The 15450-nt window shown below is 47.8% G+C and overlaps 2 protein-coding genes across 2 annotated transcripts; both read left to right on the top strand.

Annotated features, from left to right (window-relative positions):
* The first annotated feature begins 17 nt into the window (after positions 1–17).
* Positions 18–8209, top strand: LOC119362493 (probable histone-arginine methyltransferase CARM1). Its single transcript, XM_037627717.1, has 15 exons — positions 18–285; positions 428–499; positions 1173–1281; positions 1791–1934; positions 2106–2209; positions 2300–2398; positions 2488–2557; positions 3204–3300; positions 4264–4318; positions 5625–5708; positions 6408–6485; positions 6582–6685; positions 7012–7184; positions 7286–7440; positions 7746–8209. The coding sequence occupies exons 1-15, from the start codon at positions 109–111 to the stop codon at positions 7827–7829; spliced, it is 1605 nt and encodes a 534-aa protein (XP_037483614.1). The 5' UTR covers positions 18–108; the 3' UTR covers positions 7830–8209.
* Positions 8210–9399: 1190 nt separating this feature from the next.
* On the top strand, positions 9400–11463 carry LOC119362492 (stress-related protein-like). The gene is made up of 3 exons (XM_037627716.1): positions 9400–9548; positions 9674–9889; positions 10408–11463. The coding sequence occupies exons 1-3, from the start codon at positions 9525–9527 to the stop codon at positions 11173–11175; spliced, it is 1008 nt and encodes a 335-aa protein (XP_037483613.1). The 5' UTR covers positions 9400–9524; the 3' UTR covers positions 11176–11463.
* Positions 11464–15450: the final 3987 nt, after the last annotated feature.

The following is a 15450-nucleotide window of genomic DNA, read 5'->3' as shown; positions in this document are numbered from 1 at the left end:
CCAGCTCCACGCGAGCCACCACCCTCCCGCCCCGCCCCGCCCCCAAAACCCTAGCTAGCCCCCGCTTCTCCCCCGCCGCGGCGCTCGGAACCGCGCCGGGATCCGAGAATGGCGTCGGCGGACATGTTCCCCAACGTGTCCTTCTCCGACGTCAACGCCGCCGCCTCGCAGGAGGCCGCCGGGAAGGCCGTGTTCGGCCTGGACCCCGCCTCCGGGGCGGCGCGCCTCAGCCTCGTCAGGCCCGGCGCGGAGCAGGCGTTCCAGATCGACCTCTCCGACGCGCAGGTACGCGCCGTGATCTCCGTGATTTTGGGGAGGAGTGGAGCGGTGGGAGTGGTCCGGGTGCGGCTGGGCTCGGATTCGTGTGGTTCTGAGGGGCGCGTGCCATTGCTGTGGGTTCGGATGAGTAATGTTTCTGGTTCTGCAGATATTCAAGCTGGGGTCGATGGAGTGGCTCTGCGTGAGCGGCGAGACCGAGGCCAAGGCTGGCGTGGAAGAGGTACTCTTCAGTTGCTCCGCTGGGTTTTAGTTAGCTTCGTGCCTCTGTTGGATGTACGGCGTGCCCCCGTTGAAAATGTGTCGTGCTAGCTTCGCCCAGTTTTCTGTCTAAGGATTGGTTATTGCAGGGTAGATGATATCGAGGTAGAGAATCAATTAATTTCCTCTAGAAAAGCTCGAGTGGTGATTTGGTGAATTTTGAAAATACTATTTCTGTATCATGGCACGAATAATGCAGATTCCATGACATTTTGTATTCTGTGACACAGTATTTTTGGCACGTTTTATGCTAATAGTGACTTGATCAATAGTAGATGAAATTGTAGTATGATCTAAGCATGACTCTTCTAAATGCACTTCAATGTAGCTTCAAATTTGTATAAAAAAGCAACAAATCTCGACACCTTTTTTCTGTTTGCAAAGGATTGTGGTGCTAGCTATTCTGGAATAGAGCCTAATAAAACTCTGAATACTTGATTTGGTGTAAAGATAGATCCCGTGCCATGTAACACTTTTTCTTTGCCACCCTCTTAATACCTTGCTAAATTTCCTCCACGTAGGCTAGTGGTGAAGTTCTATGAATATTTGTTAATAATTTTCTGTCCCTGTATATTGGAACTTTCTTGTAGTACATATGAAATGGCTTCATGTTAACTCTCAGTTCTTTGAGGCAGAAATTGTTTTCAAGAGCAATTAAGGTTGTTCTTAGGACAGAAGCCGAGAGCAAAGCCTTCTCTCTAGCTTTTCAACGATGGAAACAGCAAACTATCAGCGGAAAAGCTGGTTTGTCCTTTCATTTCTTGTTTCTGATAATTTAAGTAGTATATTTGTTGCATTATCTCTGAGTATTTCTCTTAATGTTAGTTTTTATTAGAGTTACATGCATGCCATCAGCTCCATCTGCAGTATATAAACAGTCAATAGTGACCCTCAAATACAAGACAAGTTCCTTTTCTTTTACATGCTAGCTACCATGCGGTTTGACACATTATTCTAACACTAGCTGAACGATGCCATCTCCCTCCCCTTCCTTTGGTAGGCACATTTAAAACTAGCACATTTTAATGCTTTATGAATGCATGTAAAACGTGCATGATGAATTCACTAAAAGTATGTACATCTTTAGCATATCTTGTTTCTGTGTGGCACTGGCACCTGAGAAATAGCAGTGACTCGTTCATCGAATAACTTACACCAGAAATGATGCCACAAATTCAATTTTTCCTTTCTCTTTGGTGGAAAAATAACCATAGCTTCTTATCATGTCTAACATATTGCTGGTTATCTGACAGGTGAATCATTGGAGAATGGATCAATAGTGGCTTGCAAAAGTAAATTTGATACAAAAATTGAGGCATCATCAGCACAGATGTATTTCCACTACTATGGCCAGCTATTACATCAGCAAAATATGTTGCAAGATTTTGTGAGGACAGGTAATATCTCTACCTGACGTTAAATACTCAACTAAATTTACACTGTGTATGAAATTTGAGAAATGTTTACCTTTTCTGAACTAAAATTTTCAGTTATTTGATTCAGTTATCAACATGGCATTAAACTCGTCTTCTGCATATATATAGTAAGTGCATTTTCTTTCGCTCCAGGAACATACTATGCTGCTGTAATGGAAAACCGAGCCGACTTCGAGGGTAAAGTTGTGGTTGACGTTGGAGCTGGTAGCGGTATTCTTTCGTTATTTGCTGCACAGGTGCGCTCGAAACTTCTTCATTGGTTCTTTGACTTCTGTCATTTTCGTGTCCGATAACATAACAGGTGCTGTTTGTCATGTAAATGTCAGGCTGGTGCCAAACATGTCTATGCAGTTGAGGCATCTGAAATGGTTGAACATGCCCAACGGCTTATTTCTGGGAACCCATCGTTTGGACAACGAATCACGGTTTGTTTTATATAAGTTGGATTCAATATGTTCCTTTTCAGTCTTTCCTTTGACTCTACTGAAACTGTACATCCCCCTCTTCTAAATAGATCATCAAAGGCAAAGTCGAGGAAGTTGAACTTCCAGAAAAAGCTGATATACTGATTTCTGAGCCTATGGGTATGGTTCTCAGCTAATTTTCTGGACGGTTCTATCCTTTTGTGCTTTGTCTATCTGTATGCATACCAATTAGTATATATTTTTAGCAATGTTCAATGCACACCTGTTGATATATTGAGAAGTGAGAACTCCTGTGTTTGTCTCAGCCTTGGTAGCTCTAAACGACACATACTAGAGTACATTATAAACTGCTCCAAAGTGTACTGGTTATAACCCGTGGACTATTTTTGTAGACAAGGTCCTGCTGTATGTTTGATTCAGCAGTTTATTACAGTATGGTTGAAAGTCCAGGTCCAAAGTACTGTAATTTGACACATAGCACTAGCAGCTTTTATAGCTGTCATAGCAGGATCACACCTTAACAATTTGCATACTGCTAGCATTCTGAAGTTAGAAATTTGGAATACTAATTCAAAAGTTGATAGGCCCTTAGAATGATTAAATGTCTCCAGAGAATCAGGTATCACGTTTTGATCTAGCCCATTGTTTCTAGTGCAGGTTTTTGGTTTGTCTGTATGTTTTTGTTCAAAATATGTTTGTGTTCCAACATTCACTTGTGCGCTCATTATTTTGAGGAATAATAAAATAATTATTAGTTTACTTTCTGAAATTTGTATTTATGATTTATTATTATAATGTTTTGTAGGAACCCTTTTGGTGAATGAAAGAATGCTGGAGTCCTATGTCATAGCTAGGGACAGATTCCTTGCTCCAGATGGTAAAATGTTTCCAACAACTGGAAGGTGTGTTTCTTATGATTAACTCCGGATAATAATTACTTTTGGCATCTGTCTCCACTTTTCAGTTATTCTGTGTATGGTTATATATTTTCCAATTGAATCATTATTTTCCTGTGCTCTTAATCAATTGTTCTTTAGCATTTCTTCTTTTCTTCATGTATGTGCCTGGCTTTTTTCTCCTTGCAAAAGGGGCACTTGCATTAGTTAATCATCCTTAGTAGCCTCCCTCATGGACAGCCCAGTCTTTTCGGGCTTGGTCCACAGGCCTGAACTAAAACCTGACATGAACAATGAAATAAACTAATAGTGCTCAGAAATATAATGCTGAAATGGTCGGGCCAGGTTCGAGGCCCACAAGATATTGCTACGACGCCTGCCTTGCTAAAAGATTGAAGCTATAAAACGTGCTTGTGAATTTTTGAGAAAATTTATTGTTATACAATCAAAGAAAAATACCAGATGATGACAGTGCATTTTACATGTTCTTAGAGCAGGGTATCCATCACCTATCTGGTATATAGTCATATCATGTAACTCTGGCTAGTGCTTTGGTTCATAAGGCTGTGCTTTGTGTGACTGCATGGTTGTAACTTGGAAAATTGTTTTGGACCTTGTACACAGAATGGATGTGTTGGCAATGTTGTAAATCCATGTTGACAATACCAACAATTATCAGCAAATAAAGAACAGGTCACACTGTATAGGCAGTCAGTTTGATAACATCTGTATTCTGGAATTGTCATACACCAATAGAACATCATATCAAAATGATGTCATTTGAAAGTTCCGAGTCATTTTTTTGTGATGGATTGGAATATGTTTAAACTTTGTGCAATACTGATATTAAATGGGTTTACAAGCAGTTTGGCTCTGCCTGAAATGTTGTAAACAACGAGCTTGCATGTATGGTTCTATAAATCATTAATAAGTTACTCATTGCTGCTTGACTTCTTGAACATTTTCTAGGATTCATATGGCTCCATTTTCCGATGAATACCTCTATGTTGAAATGGCAAACAAGGTACTGTCATTTGCTAAACCCTACATTCTTATTATCAGGTGTTTTCTGTGGTTTTATTAATCCCACTGTATCACTTTTGTGAATTATAATAAAGCGTAGTTACTGGATTTGGTGGTGTATTTGCTTCCGTGTTCTTGTTATGCATGATATAAGATAGAACGGTACACGATATGAGGCTTCTGTGCTCAGTCATTTGTATCTATGAGATTGGTGGTTCGTTGATTTACCTTCAAGTCCAGTCCTTCATCGGTGGATATCTTTAGCATATATAAACTGTAAAGTAGAGAGGAATGTGTGAATCCGTCTGTGTTTAAAGCAACCAGCTAATCACAGGAATCCCAAGCATGTCCAACACTAAAATGTTTACAATTGAAAATGCGAAGTGTGTCCATAATTTCTGTAAATGGCATTGTTTTTTTTTTTTGCAAAGTTGAGCATTCATCCTTTTTGTCCTCCTGTCCTAAATGCAAAAATGGTTCTCTGCCTTTTGAACTCCCTTGTCGTCCTACCTGTCACCCAGTCAATTTTTCACTTTCTTTTCTTCATATACGCCTTTCCTAGTAATGTCATTCTACTAGCTGATTTACCTCTCCTATGCATAATTCAGCACGGCTACTCCCAAGCTTAACTAGTCCTTAGTTTGTTCCAAGCATGAGGTGCATGGTGCACTCATGTGAGGTTAAAAATTAGAAAGAGTTATTAGCCTAGTAAATGAATGCAGAAAGGGCAATATAGTCTTTTTCATTTGGTGCCTTGGTGGAAGTGCGGAAATTCAGGATATCAAATAATGTGAAATGGAGGGAGTATTTAAGACCTCACAAGTGACAAGAATCTAATCAGGACGTCGCAGCTTAAAAACGCAAACTAATATAAAAATCAGCACAGTTGTTGTGTAATGGTACTCCCTCTGTTTGGAAATGTTAGATGTCGCGCTTTTGGAGATTTAACATTGATGAACAATTAGTTCAACAATATGTAGATCACATGACACAGAAGTTATACATCACATGATACAGAAGTTATACCGTTGGATTCATTTTCATCGTTTCCAACAGTAACAGTTTTCTAGACACTGTTGGTTCGTTTTCACTGCTCTTTCCAACGGTATTAATTTTACATCACATACATGTATTGGTTGAAATTGTTGGTGAAAGATAAATCTTGGAAAGCGTGGGCATTCCAAACTGGTGGAGTGCTAACTACCATCTCTGCAGGATTTGCTTTGTGTTTATCTTTTTACTGAAAAGAGTAATCCAGGTCTCTCTTGAGTTCTGCAGTCTTATCTTGAGTTTTGGTGTACTTGCAGTCTCTCTTCTGGCAGCAGCATAACTTCTTTGGTGTTGATCTTACACCCTTGCATGGCTCAGCGTTTGACGGATACTTTTCACAGGTGCACACTACTTGATCTTACTAGTTAGCATTTTGCATTTCAACTGCAGCTAGCCATGGTAAATTGATTGTTAAATGCGTGTTTTCATGTTGTCTGTAATTTTTTTTTAGCTACCTCTGTAAGCATGTTTCCTCCCGCACCATACTTTAGACTGGAATTGCATTGACACTCAGTGTCACTAGTAAATACTTTTATTTGAGCCGTTTGTAGCTGATCGTTGGTTTTGCTTTCATCATGCTTCAGTTTCTTGCCTCATGTTTTGTTGAAAAGAACCTACTATTCTCCAATATATTACGTAGTATTTAGACACTTAGTATAGTAACAATGGAATACCCGTAACAAGTTGACCTGTGAAATGTTTTGCTTTCTGTTTCCGACTAGCTAATTGATAAAATTAATCGTAATCTGTTTCTCATGGATCTCGTAGGTTATCTGGCCGTGAACCGATCTTACCAGTTAATTGCTAAAATTACTCGTGCTCTATTTCTTATGGATTTCACAAGTTACCATACTGAGATGAACACTCTGGCTATTTCTTTCATGATTCCTGCTCGGTTCTGATGCAGTTGAAGGCTTGAAGCATGCCATTACTATTTTTTGCTACTTATGTACTTTGTATATGACCCAAGAATGAGTGCTGTTGTTCTGAGCGACTGTTTCTTATTGTCGAATCTAAATGTGTTTGTAATTCCCATGCAGCCCGTGGTGGATGCATTTGATCCAAGATTGTTGATTTCTCAATCTACGTATCATACGCTTGATTTCACTAGCATGAAGGTGAGATACATTGAGATGATATTGAAGTTAATTGTATTTTTTGTGGAAGTTGTTTTTGTTTGTACAAAATGTGGCATCATCGTATTTCATTTTCAGGAAGACGACCTTTACGAGATTGATATTCCCCTGAGTTTTGTATCCTCTGTTGGCACTAGGGTGCATGGGCTAGCCTGTTGGTTTGATGTGCTGTTCAACGGGAGGTCAGTATATTTTGATCTGTTAGTACTCCCTCTGTCCCATAATATAAGAACGTTTTTCAAGCTAACATAGCTTCAAAAACGTTCTTATATTATGGGATGGAGGGAGTATTATTTTTCTGGGTGCTGTATTGCATTAATACTCCCTCCGTCCGGAAATACTTGTCATCAAAATGGATAAAAGGAGATGTATCTAGACATATTTTAGTTCTACATACATCCCTTTTTATCCATTTTGATGACAAGTATTTTCGGACGGAGGAAGTAGTTCTGTCTTCAATCCCTTTATTCATTTCCCTGGTATTAAAATTCTGGTATATTGAATGTAGCACCGTGCAAAGATGGCTTACCACTGCTCCTGGCTCCCCTACGACTCACTGGTACCAGTTGCGATGTGTACTTGCACAGCCATTATATGTCATGGCTGGCCAAGAAATAACCGGCCGCCTGCATTTGGTGGCCCACAGTGCACAAAGCTACACAATATACTTAACAATGTCAGGTTGGACACCCTTTTATCTTTTTTTACCACTAGTACTCAATCTATTGCTCATGAATTTCTGAAGCTCATCATTCCTGTGGTCTTCTGATTCTTACCGGAAGCCAAAATGTGGGGTGTGGGTGCGGAGCCAGATGGCATCCTGCAGACATCCACTGCCAAGCTTGAACTGAAGGAGCCTTACTACAGGCTGTCTCAACCACAAGCTTATATGCCACAAGACCAACAGCAGCTACCATTGTCATCTTTGCAGGCGCAAGTAAGTTGTTCACAAATAGTTTTCAACAGTCATCTTCACATATTGTACTGTGATCGTACATCTTTGTTTGTACTGTGATTGTACATCTTTGTTTATGACGGAACATCGGCAACACTAGAAATACCACCATATGGCTATTCCCTGCCAAGGCACATAAACCTGCACTTTGCATTTGTCTAGTTTTGCCTCTATGGATAATACCTTTGTTCGAGCCCCCGTGCTTTCACATTTGTTTTGTTTCCATGTAACAACCTTCAAAATCGTATTTATTTATTTACTCCATCTAACATGTGCACTGTACACAGGGATCTGGGCAGCAGATGCAAGATGGGCTCAGCCCTGGCATCACTGTAGAACAGGAGAGGGACTCCGCAGCCTTCACTCGATAGGTCTGAAACCTGTGCCGCATGCTTTGCTTCCTGCAACGAGAGCTCAGGTCTGTACAACGATATGCTTCTGCTGGATGCAGCTACGCGTAGCTGCCAATGGCTAACATCACGTCCGGTTGATCATCATGTCCGAGTTGTGCAACGCTGCAGCTAAACGTGCTCGTCCCTGTCCCGCTATTTGATGTCAGAAAACAATAATAGTGATCGAACCTCAAAAGCTAGAAGGCATCTAACAGAGAAGAGGGTTGTATGTTCTTATGTATGATTCTACAAATTGATTGTTGCGCGTGGGAGTAGAATATTGATAGAATGATAGTCATCATTGTCGTCCGCTTGCTCAAACTTAACAAGTAAAAGGTGAGCCCAGTTTTCTCCGTTAATATTGCTAAGTGCCAACTGGTTCGGGTTAGCTTCTCACACTGCTGTGTTTATTATGCTGCACGGGGCTTGGTTCACCTTTTTTGGGTCTTAGTTTGAAGAAAAGTTTAATGCTAGATGGTGCATATGCTTCGCTTGTGGCGGACCCAAGAGCCAAGATGAAGGGATCATTCCTTTGGCCCATGGATCTTGCCAACATCCCCCGCAAAAAAATGATCTTTGCTAACATCAGTCAACTGCCCGGCACAATCTGGCAATGCCAGCAGCAGATAGGGGTTTGCTTTGGTGGTTAGTGTGGCATCACCTGCGGGAGCCAATTAATTTAGTAGGAGTACTATAAACCATCACGACATATCGATTGTTCCCTTTCTGGTCCGGGATCTACAGTGTGGCGAAGATCTTGTTCCAGCCCGAAGGCACTGCGTGAAGGTGGTGAAGACCCGACGCACCACACACGTGAGAAAGCGCGCGGTGGCGCAGTGTGATGATCACACAAGCGCATCAACGTGCCGGTGACGGAACTTCCTTCCTTCGTACGGTTCGGTCTATCGAGGCGTTTGATTTCCCGGGCACGATTGCTAAAAAACAAGACGACGCTGCTCAACCACCGTGACAAGAAGTGTTCGTACATAATAATTCATTCATGTGAAAATAGTGTCCCTGCAGATTTCGCAGCTTATTTTTCAGGCAAAAAGCATTCTCTCATAAACGAAAGCTGACGGTGGACGGCCCATATCATCGCACCAAAACGGCCAAAACCCAACAAGCATACACACACTTCCATCCAGAAGGCAAAGGTTTTCCTCAAAAAAAAAAAAAGAATTCCAGAAGGCAAAAGTCTACAATACACTACACTACTACATCACGGCACTACATCACCACCGTACCGTGACATCACGGCGCCAGACTCCGGTCACCAGAGCCGTCCATCTGCCCAAAGTCCAATTATCTCTCTCTCCTCTCGGCGCACGGACCGACGAGGAAAAGATATCGCCGCTAGCGACGTGCCCCTCCCGTCCCGGCCACGTGCCGCTCACGCCAGCCACGTCGTACCGGCTCCGCTCCCAGACCCGGGCCCTTCTTCTGGCGCCGTGTCGACGACGGCTCCGATCGAACGCCCTCCCCATCGGACGGCCCCGCCACATCCCTCGCGCGCCTACATAGGCCCCCCATCCCGGCCCTGCCATTTCGCTCCCCGTTTTAGCTGTAGCAGGAAGGAGGAAAATTCCACCGAGCCGCATTCGCATTCCCCCACCAGCTAGCTTCCAGAAACCCCCCGTTCGTTCGTTCCTTCGATTCGCAGGCGGTTCGCGAGCGATGGCGGACGCCAGCCCGCAGGCGGTACGCGCAACGAAATCCCTCCCCTCCCATCCTCTCCCACCTTGCTTCTCGGCTCGATTCGGTGCGGAGTTTGCGCCGATTCGGTTCTGAATTTGGGCGTTTCGTGTTCGGTTGGTTGCTTGCAGGAGAGGCCGAGGCTGAGGCGCCTGGGGTTCGTGCACGTGGTGGCGGTGCAGGCGGCCGTGTGCATCGCGGCGCTCTACGCGCTCGCCAGGGACCACTCCGGCTCGCTTCGCCCCAGAGTCGACGCCGTCGAGTCCGCCGTCAGGCGCGTCGCCGGCCCCGTCGCCCGCCGCCTCCACGGCGTCCCCCTCCACGTCCTCGCCTTCGTCGACCGCAAGGTACGGCCCCCCGCGCGGCTCGCGAGCCACCCCCCTTCCCCACCCTAGCTTAGGGTCCATCTCCATCAGAGGGTGCGGCTGCCCTCGTTTCGCGGCCCGTTACAGCGTGGCTGTACTGCTGCTGCCAAACTGCCATGCTCAGCACACGCCGCTGGATTTTCTAGCGGTGCACATAACCTCTGCAGTTTCCTTCCCGTTCCATCGAGAATTTTTCCCGTTCTGGTGCGTGGAGTGGGGCCTAGTTTGGTTTGGTGCGTAGGGCTGTGTGGTCGAGAATTTTTCCGTGCCGGTGCGTGGAATCTGCCCGTGTCTCGACCCCGACTAGATTCCTTTGATTCCGGCGCACTGGCGGAGACCCCGAGGTGGTGCCCCGGGGAATCACATGCCTCGGTTGAATTTCATTTTATTTTTGTCACGGCAATCCAGCGACACTTGTCGTCAATTTCAAGCATGGTGGTTGGTACTCGAACAATGTTGCTCGTTGCTGCTAATAATTGGTATGCATTGGGCAATGTCAGGTGGACGACGCGGTGCAGGAGCTGGGCCGGCACCTCCCTCCGGCGGTGAAGTCCGCGTCGGCGCAGGCGTGCCACGCGGTCCACGCCGTGCCGGAGCTGGCCAGGGAGATCGCCGACGGGGCGAGGCGGTCCGGCGTGAAGGGCGTGGCCAAGGACGTGTACGGCATGGTCCAGCCGGTGGCCAAGGGCCTCTACGTGCGCTGCGAGCCGGTGGCCAAAGACCTGTACGTGCGCTACGAGCCGGCGGCCGAGCACCTCGCCGTCTCCGCCTGGCGCTCGCTCAACGGGCTGCCGGTGTTCCCGCAGGTGGCGCAGGTCGTCGTGCCCACCGCCGCCTACTGGTGCGAGAAGTACAACAGGGTGATCTTGTTCGCGGCCGGGCGGGGGTTCCCCGGCGCACGGTTCCTCCCCGGCATCCCCATCGAGCGCATCGCCAAGGTGTTCGGGACGAGCCCGGCAGGCGAGCGCTCGCCGGATGCCAAGCCGACGGGACTTGATGCCCAGACTTCCGAGGAGCGCTCGCCGGATGCCAAGCCGACGGGACTTGATGCCCAGACCTCCGAGGAGCGCTCGCCGGATGCCAAGCCGACGGGACATGATGCCCAGACCTCCCAGGAGCGCTCGACCGATGCCAAGCCTATGGGACTTGATGCGCAGACCGCGGAGGAGAGCTCGCCCGATGCCAAGCCTGTGGAATCTGATGCCCAGACCGCCGGGGAGAGCCAGCCGGAGGCGGCCAAGACTATGGATCTTGGGGCCCAGGCCTAGGGTGTGACGCCGTGCCCCTACCCTGCCCTGACGGACGAGGTCTGTCGCCCTTGGCCGGAACTGAATAAGATAATGTGGATCCAGGGCTAAGAAGATACTGGCATCCTGGGTTTAGCGTCCTTGGATACGTGCTCACGGGTGATGATAATGATAATGATGTTGTACTAGCTATGCTTTACGTGGTGCGCGTCTGTCTCTAATGTTCTCCGTGCTTTTGTACAAAAGCTGCTTGATGTCGCCTTCGTCGACTTTGATCCAATGCAATTGGGTTCGTCCTTTTATGGGTTCGCTCGTCTCTGTGGACTGTGGCCACTAGTTAAGCACTGTTTTGGTTTTGGTGCGTCGTTTTCCATTTCTTCCCTTTATTTATGCTCCGGGGTCTGTGGGCGGGTGGCGTCGAAAGCGCTTGTCGTCGTCGACAGGTTCCCGGCGAAACCATCCGCGATCTGCGATCATGTCCTCGTGCTCGCTGCCGTCCACTTCAATCCGCTCGCCTCGTCTGGCCGCCGAGCTGCTGCGTCGTTTTCCTGCGACGGACGGACGGATGATTTCGAGTTGAAGTTGCGCACCATCCGTCCTGCGCTGCTCCCCTCTTCCGGCGCACTCGCACCGTCGCACGGTACCAGGCCCCGAACCCGATCGAAGTTACCAAACCGTCTCTGCATTACTCCCACGCACGCGACCTGTTATGCTCCGCATGGCGCACCATGTCCACCGGCGCATGCCACTTGCCCAGTTGCGCTGCCCGTTTGGCCGGGAGCCTCTTGCTTCGGCGAGAGCCCATATGAGGCGGGCTTCACAGATCGCAGCCTCCACGCGACCACGTTTCCGATGCTGGACGCGTGCGCCGGCGGACGGAACGGCCCTGCCGCTCTCTCCTCCGGTCTCCCTGGCTTCCACGGCAGAGCAACAGGACACGCACGCTAGCGGCAATTATCTCCTCTCCGCGACCGATCACCGATGTATACGGCGTGCGTCATGGATTTCATCGTACGTGGGCGGGTCGGGCTCTCCTGCTGGGTTCCCTGCACCTACTATCCTGCAGGGCCAATCAACAGCTGACAGGTGTCCTGGTGGACCCGGCAACTAACTAAACAACCTTTTCTTCTCATTAGCTCCTGAATATATTTCCCTTGCCTTATCCCATGCTCCGTCCGAGAGATTCTGATGCGGTGAGGTCCGTCGCCTCGGACCATGGCCGGCGGCAAGATGGAGCTGTCGCGGCTAGCGCCAGCCACCTCCGGTGGGCTGCACCGCCTGGGGCTGCGGCCTTAGCCGGCGACCGGCGCCATGACGGGAGCCTTCGTGGGTCGCGGCTACAGCCACCCGTCTCCGACGCGCCCAAGCCTAGGCAAGGCAGCTGCTTTCATGGGCCATCATTCTCTGCTAGGGCCGACAAGCTCTCTGGGAGAGAAGGTGGATGGAAGTGCAGGGCGTGTGATCAGTCGGCTGTGGCTGGTGGTCAAGATGCCACGGAAGGTCGTGCGGTCAAACTTGAAGATGCAGGCTTGAGACAAACCCACAGGCAAAGCAACAAACAGGAGGACATGCATCGCCGCACGTACCGCTGCGTACAGGGCCGGTGGGCCGGCGTCAACGTTTCGGTCTGCCGAGGTACACCCCGAGAGGGTGATGATGATGATGAGTGGCAGCCTAGGACAAAACACCGGGCGACGGCGGCCGTGGCTGTTGCACCGACAGGGGCGAAGCCCTTGATTGTGAAATCGTCCCGACGCGGCCTGCCAATCGTCCAGGATACTACTCCCTCCGCAGTTTCTTACAAGTCACATATGACTTGGTTTGGCACAAACATCATCATGTAATATCACGTGCAAAAAGCTTTGCCTCATAGCAGTAGGTCTTTCAGTTACTGCCACAACACAAATTTTAGCTGGCACTAGCAGTCTTCTTGGAGTACTACTGATCATATGCTTGCAAAATTGTTTAGTTAACTGTGCACAATACTCCAAACTCTAAACTAGCAAAATTAGTGCAAATATTCCAACCAGAAAATGAACAGATTTTACTCACATTCACTAAAATTCACAAGTTGACAGCACACTTTACAAGGGTACTCCTCTCTTGTGCTGTGGCATCTCAGTACATCTCAGTTTATTGAGTGAAATTCAGTGGTACATCTCACATTCAGTGAAGTGGTTCAGAAACTAAAATTCAGTAGCACATCTCACATTTAGTAAATTCAGTAAACATGGAGTAGAAAAAAGAGGTTCAGACCAAGGATGTAGGACTTGGTGATGATCTCCAACAGTGGAGAAAACTTGTAGCTGCCGTCGCTGCTGCCTGATACGTCATATCTATAATTTTTTATTGTTTCATGCTAATATTCTACAACTTTTACATATTTTTGGCAATATTTTATATTATTTTTAGGACTAACATATTGATCCAGTGCCCAGTGTCAGTTCCTATTTGTTGTATGTTTTTTGTTTTGCAGAATGTCCATATCAAACGAAGTCCAAACGCGATAAAATTTACGGAGAATTATTTTGAAATATATGTGATTTTTGGGAGGTGAAATCAACGCAAACGGAGGCCCACAACCTCCACTACCTGTCGTGGGAACAATGACAATGGAGTATGGGGGTACGTAGGAGAGGGCATAGTCTAGCTACGGTGTGGTTGTACACTCGGATTTACGAATTTAGGCCCCTCTCAGAAGAGGTAAAGATCCTACGTCTCGGTGCTGCAGGAGCTTTGTTTTTCTGGAGTGTTGAGTTACAGGGGGTACGAACCCTTGTGCAGGAGTGGAGGGGCGACTTATATAGAGTCCGCTGGCCCCTCATGAATGTCCTGTTACCCAAGGGCTCAATGGTAAGATTAAAGGTTGCTGGGGTTACAAGTAACGCTAGCATTAGATGCCCTTTATGGTGATGAACTGATCGCCCGAACTTTGCCATCTCAAGGTGGCTCTAGGCCTTCTGTTGTCGAGTGACGTTTGGTACTCCGAGTGAATAGAAGCGGTCGAGTGGAGGAGAGGCTTCCGAGTGGAATCTGTGTCTGAGTGACTTGTAGGTCGTGGGCATTTCAGTCGGCGTCTCCTCTTAACCTTGTGGCCTTGGGTTATTGTATGTGGTGTCCTTGGATAGGGTCTGTAGGTCACGCATAGGACCCTACCTTAGATACATGTCCTCGTCATTAGCCCCCGAATGGATCGGGGTTCGGGTGAAAAAGGATTGGAGCGGAATCTGCTTGGACTTGACGTCTCGGAAGTACTTTCGAGTTCTGCAGACTCCGGTGTTAATTTGATTCCTTGTCAGTTGCCTCGATCGATTTTGGCTCGTTGTGTGTCCGAGTGAGACGAATGGCAAGTCGTCAAGCATTGGTTCCGACCCGAATGAACATGGATATCTTTGACGCAACAGATTGCTCTGCCAGGCTCCGGATTTCATGGGATTCGAAATTTTGGAGAAGCGCGTGGTAAGTGGGGCAAGTGGGGCAAGACTCCTCAATTTTCGCCCCCCTTTATCGTCATGTACTGCGCAGTCTCCGGTCGTGGGATACGCCGAGATCTCTCTGGTCCACGGGTCAGTGACTCGGGTACGTAGTTATAAATAGCGACGCGGCCGAGGGAGGAAACAGTGTTCTCTTCTCCCCCTTTCTCCTCGCCTCTCCACCTCTTCTGCCTCTATGATGCGCCTCTCCGCTTGGCTCTGACGACCACCACAGAGATGGCGAGGGACAAGACGGCGAAGCTGGAGCGCGCCAAGAAGGCGGCCAAGGGGAAGAAGGTGTCGGGTTCCCGGGCCGTGCTGCCGCCGGGCTGGATCCAACGCGACTGGCTACCGTCGATGTTCACGATGCAGGACCTAGACGGGCTCGCCGCTGATGGCCTGCTAGTCCCAGGGTCTTGAGGAGGCTGTCGGAGGGAGGGGAGGCCGAGCCTGCGCTGCGCCCCGGAGAGCAGGTCCTCCTCCTCACCCACACGGAGAGAGGTTTCTCCTTGCCCCGCATTCATTTTTCGAGGATTTCTGAATTTCTTCGATGCGCAAATCCACCACCTTCCCCCGAGTGCCATATCATATCTTGCCGCCTCCGTCTCGATGTGTGAAAACTTCTTGGGTTGTCATCCCCACTAGGGGTTATTCAAACTTATCTTCACATGCCGTTCCCAGTCGGTCAAGAAAGCAAATTCGAGTGATGCGAGGAACCACGTGATCCAGTTGTGTGGGGGTTTGGGTGTCCAGATGAGAGGCAGGAGTGCATTTGCTTTTCCCGAGTCTGTTAGAGGTTGCCAGTCGACCTGGTTTTACTGCA

This window comes from Triticum dicoccoides, chromosome 2B (assembly GCF_002162155.2).
Source record: "Triticum dicoccoides isolate Atlit2015 ecotype Zavitan chromosome 2B, WEW_v2.0, whole genome shotgun sequence".
NCBI classification, from domain to species: Eukaryota; Viridiplantae; Streptophyta; class Magnoliopsida; order Poales; family Poaceae; genus Triticum; species Triticum dicoccoides.
Note: the sequence above shows the minus strand (reverse complement) of the source record. Positions and strands in the feature narration are given on the sequence as shown.

What these genes read in the sequence shown, in the direction of transcription:
- LOC119362493 (XM_037627717.1), top strand. Translation starts at nt 109, where the DNA reads ATGGCGTCGGCGGACATGTTCCCCAACGTGTCCTTCTCCGACGTCAAC. An exon ending in AACTATCAGCGGAAAAGCTG is followed by an intron (nt 1,282 to 1,790) that starts GTTTGTCCTTTC and finishes GTTATCTGACAG; the next exon opens with GTGAATCATTGGAGAATGGA. An exon ending in TTTCGTTATTTGCTGCACAG is followed by an intron (nt 2,210 to 2,299) that starts GTGCGCTCGAAA and finishes TGTAAATGTCAG; the next exon opens with GCTGGTGCCAAACATGTCTA.
- LOC119362492 (XM_037627716.1), top strand. Translation starts at nt 9,525, where the DNA reads ATGGCGGACGCCAGCCCGCAGGCG. An exon ending in CGGACGCCAGCCCGCAGGCG is followed by an intron (nt 9,549 to 9,673) that starts GTACGCGCAACG and finishes GGTTGCTTGCAG; the next exon opens with GAGAGGCCGAGGCTGAGGCG. An exon ending in TCGCCTTCGTCGACCGCAAG is followed by an intron (nt 9,890 to 10,407) that starts GTACGGCCCCCC and finishes GGGCAATGTCAG; the next exon opens with GTGGACGACGCGGTGCAGGA.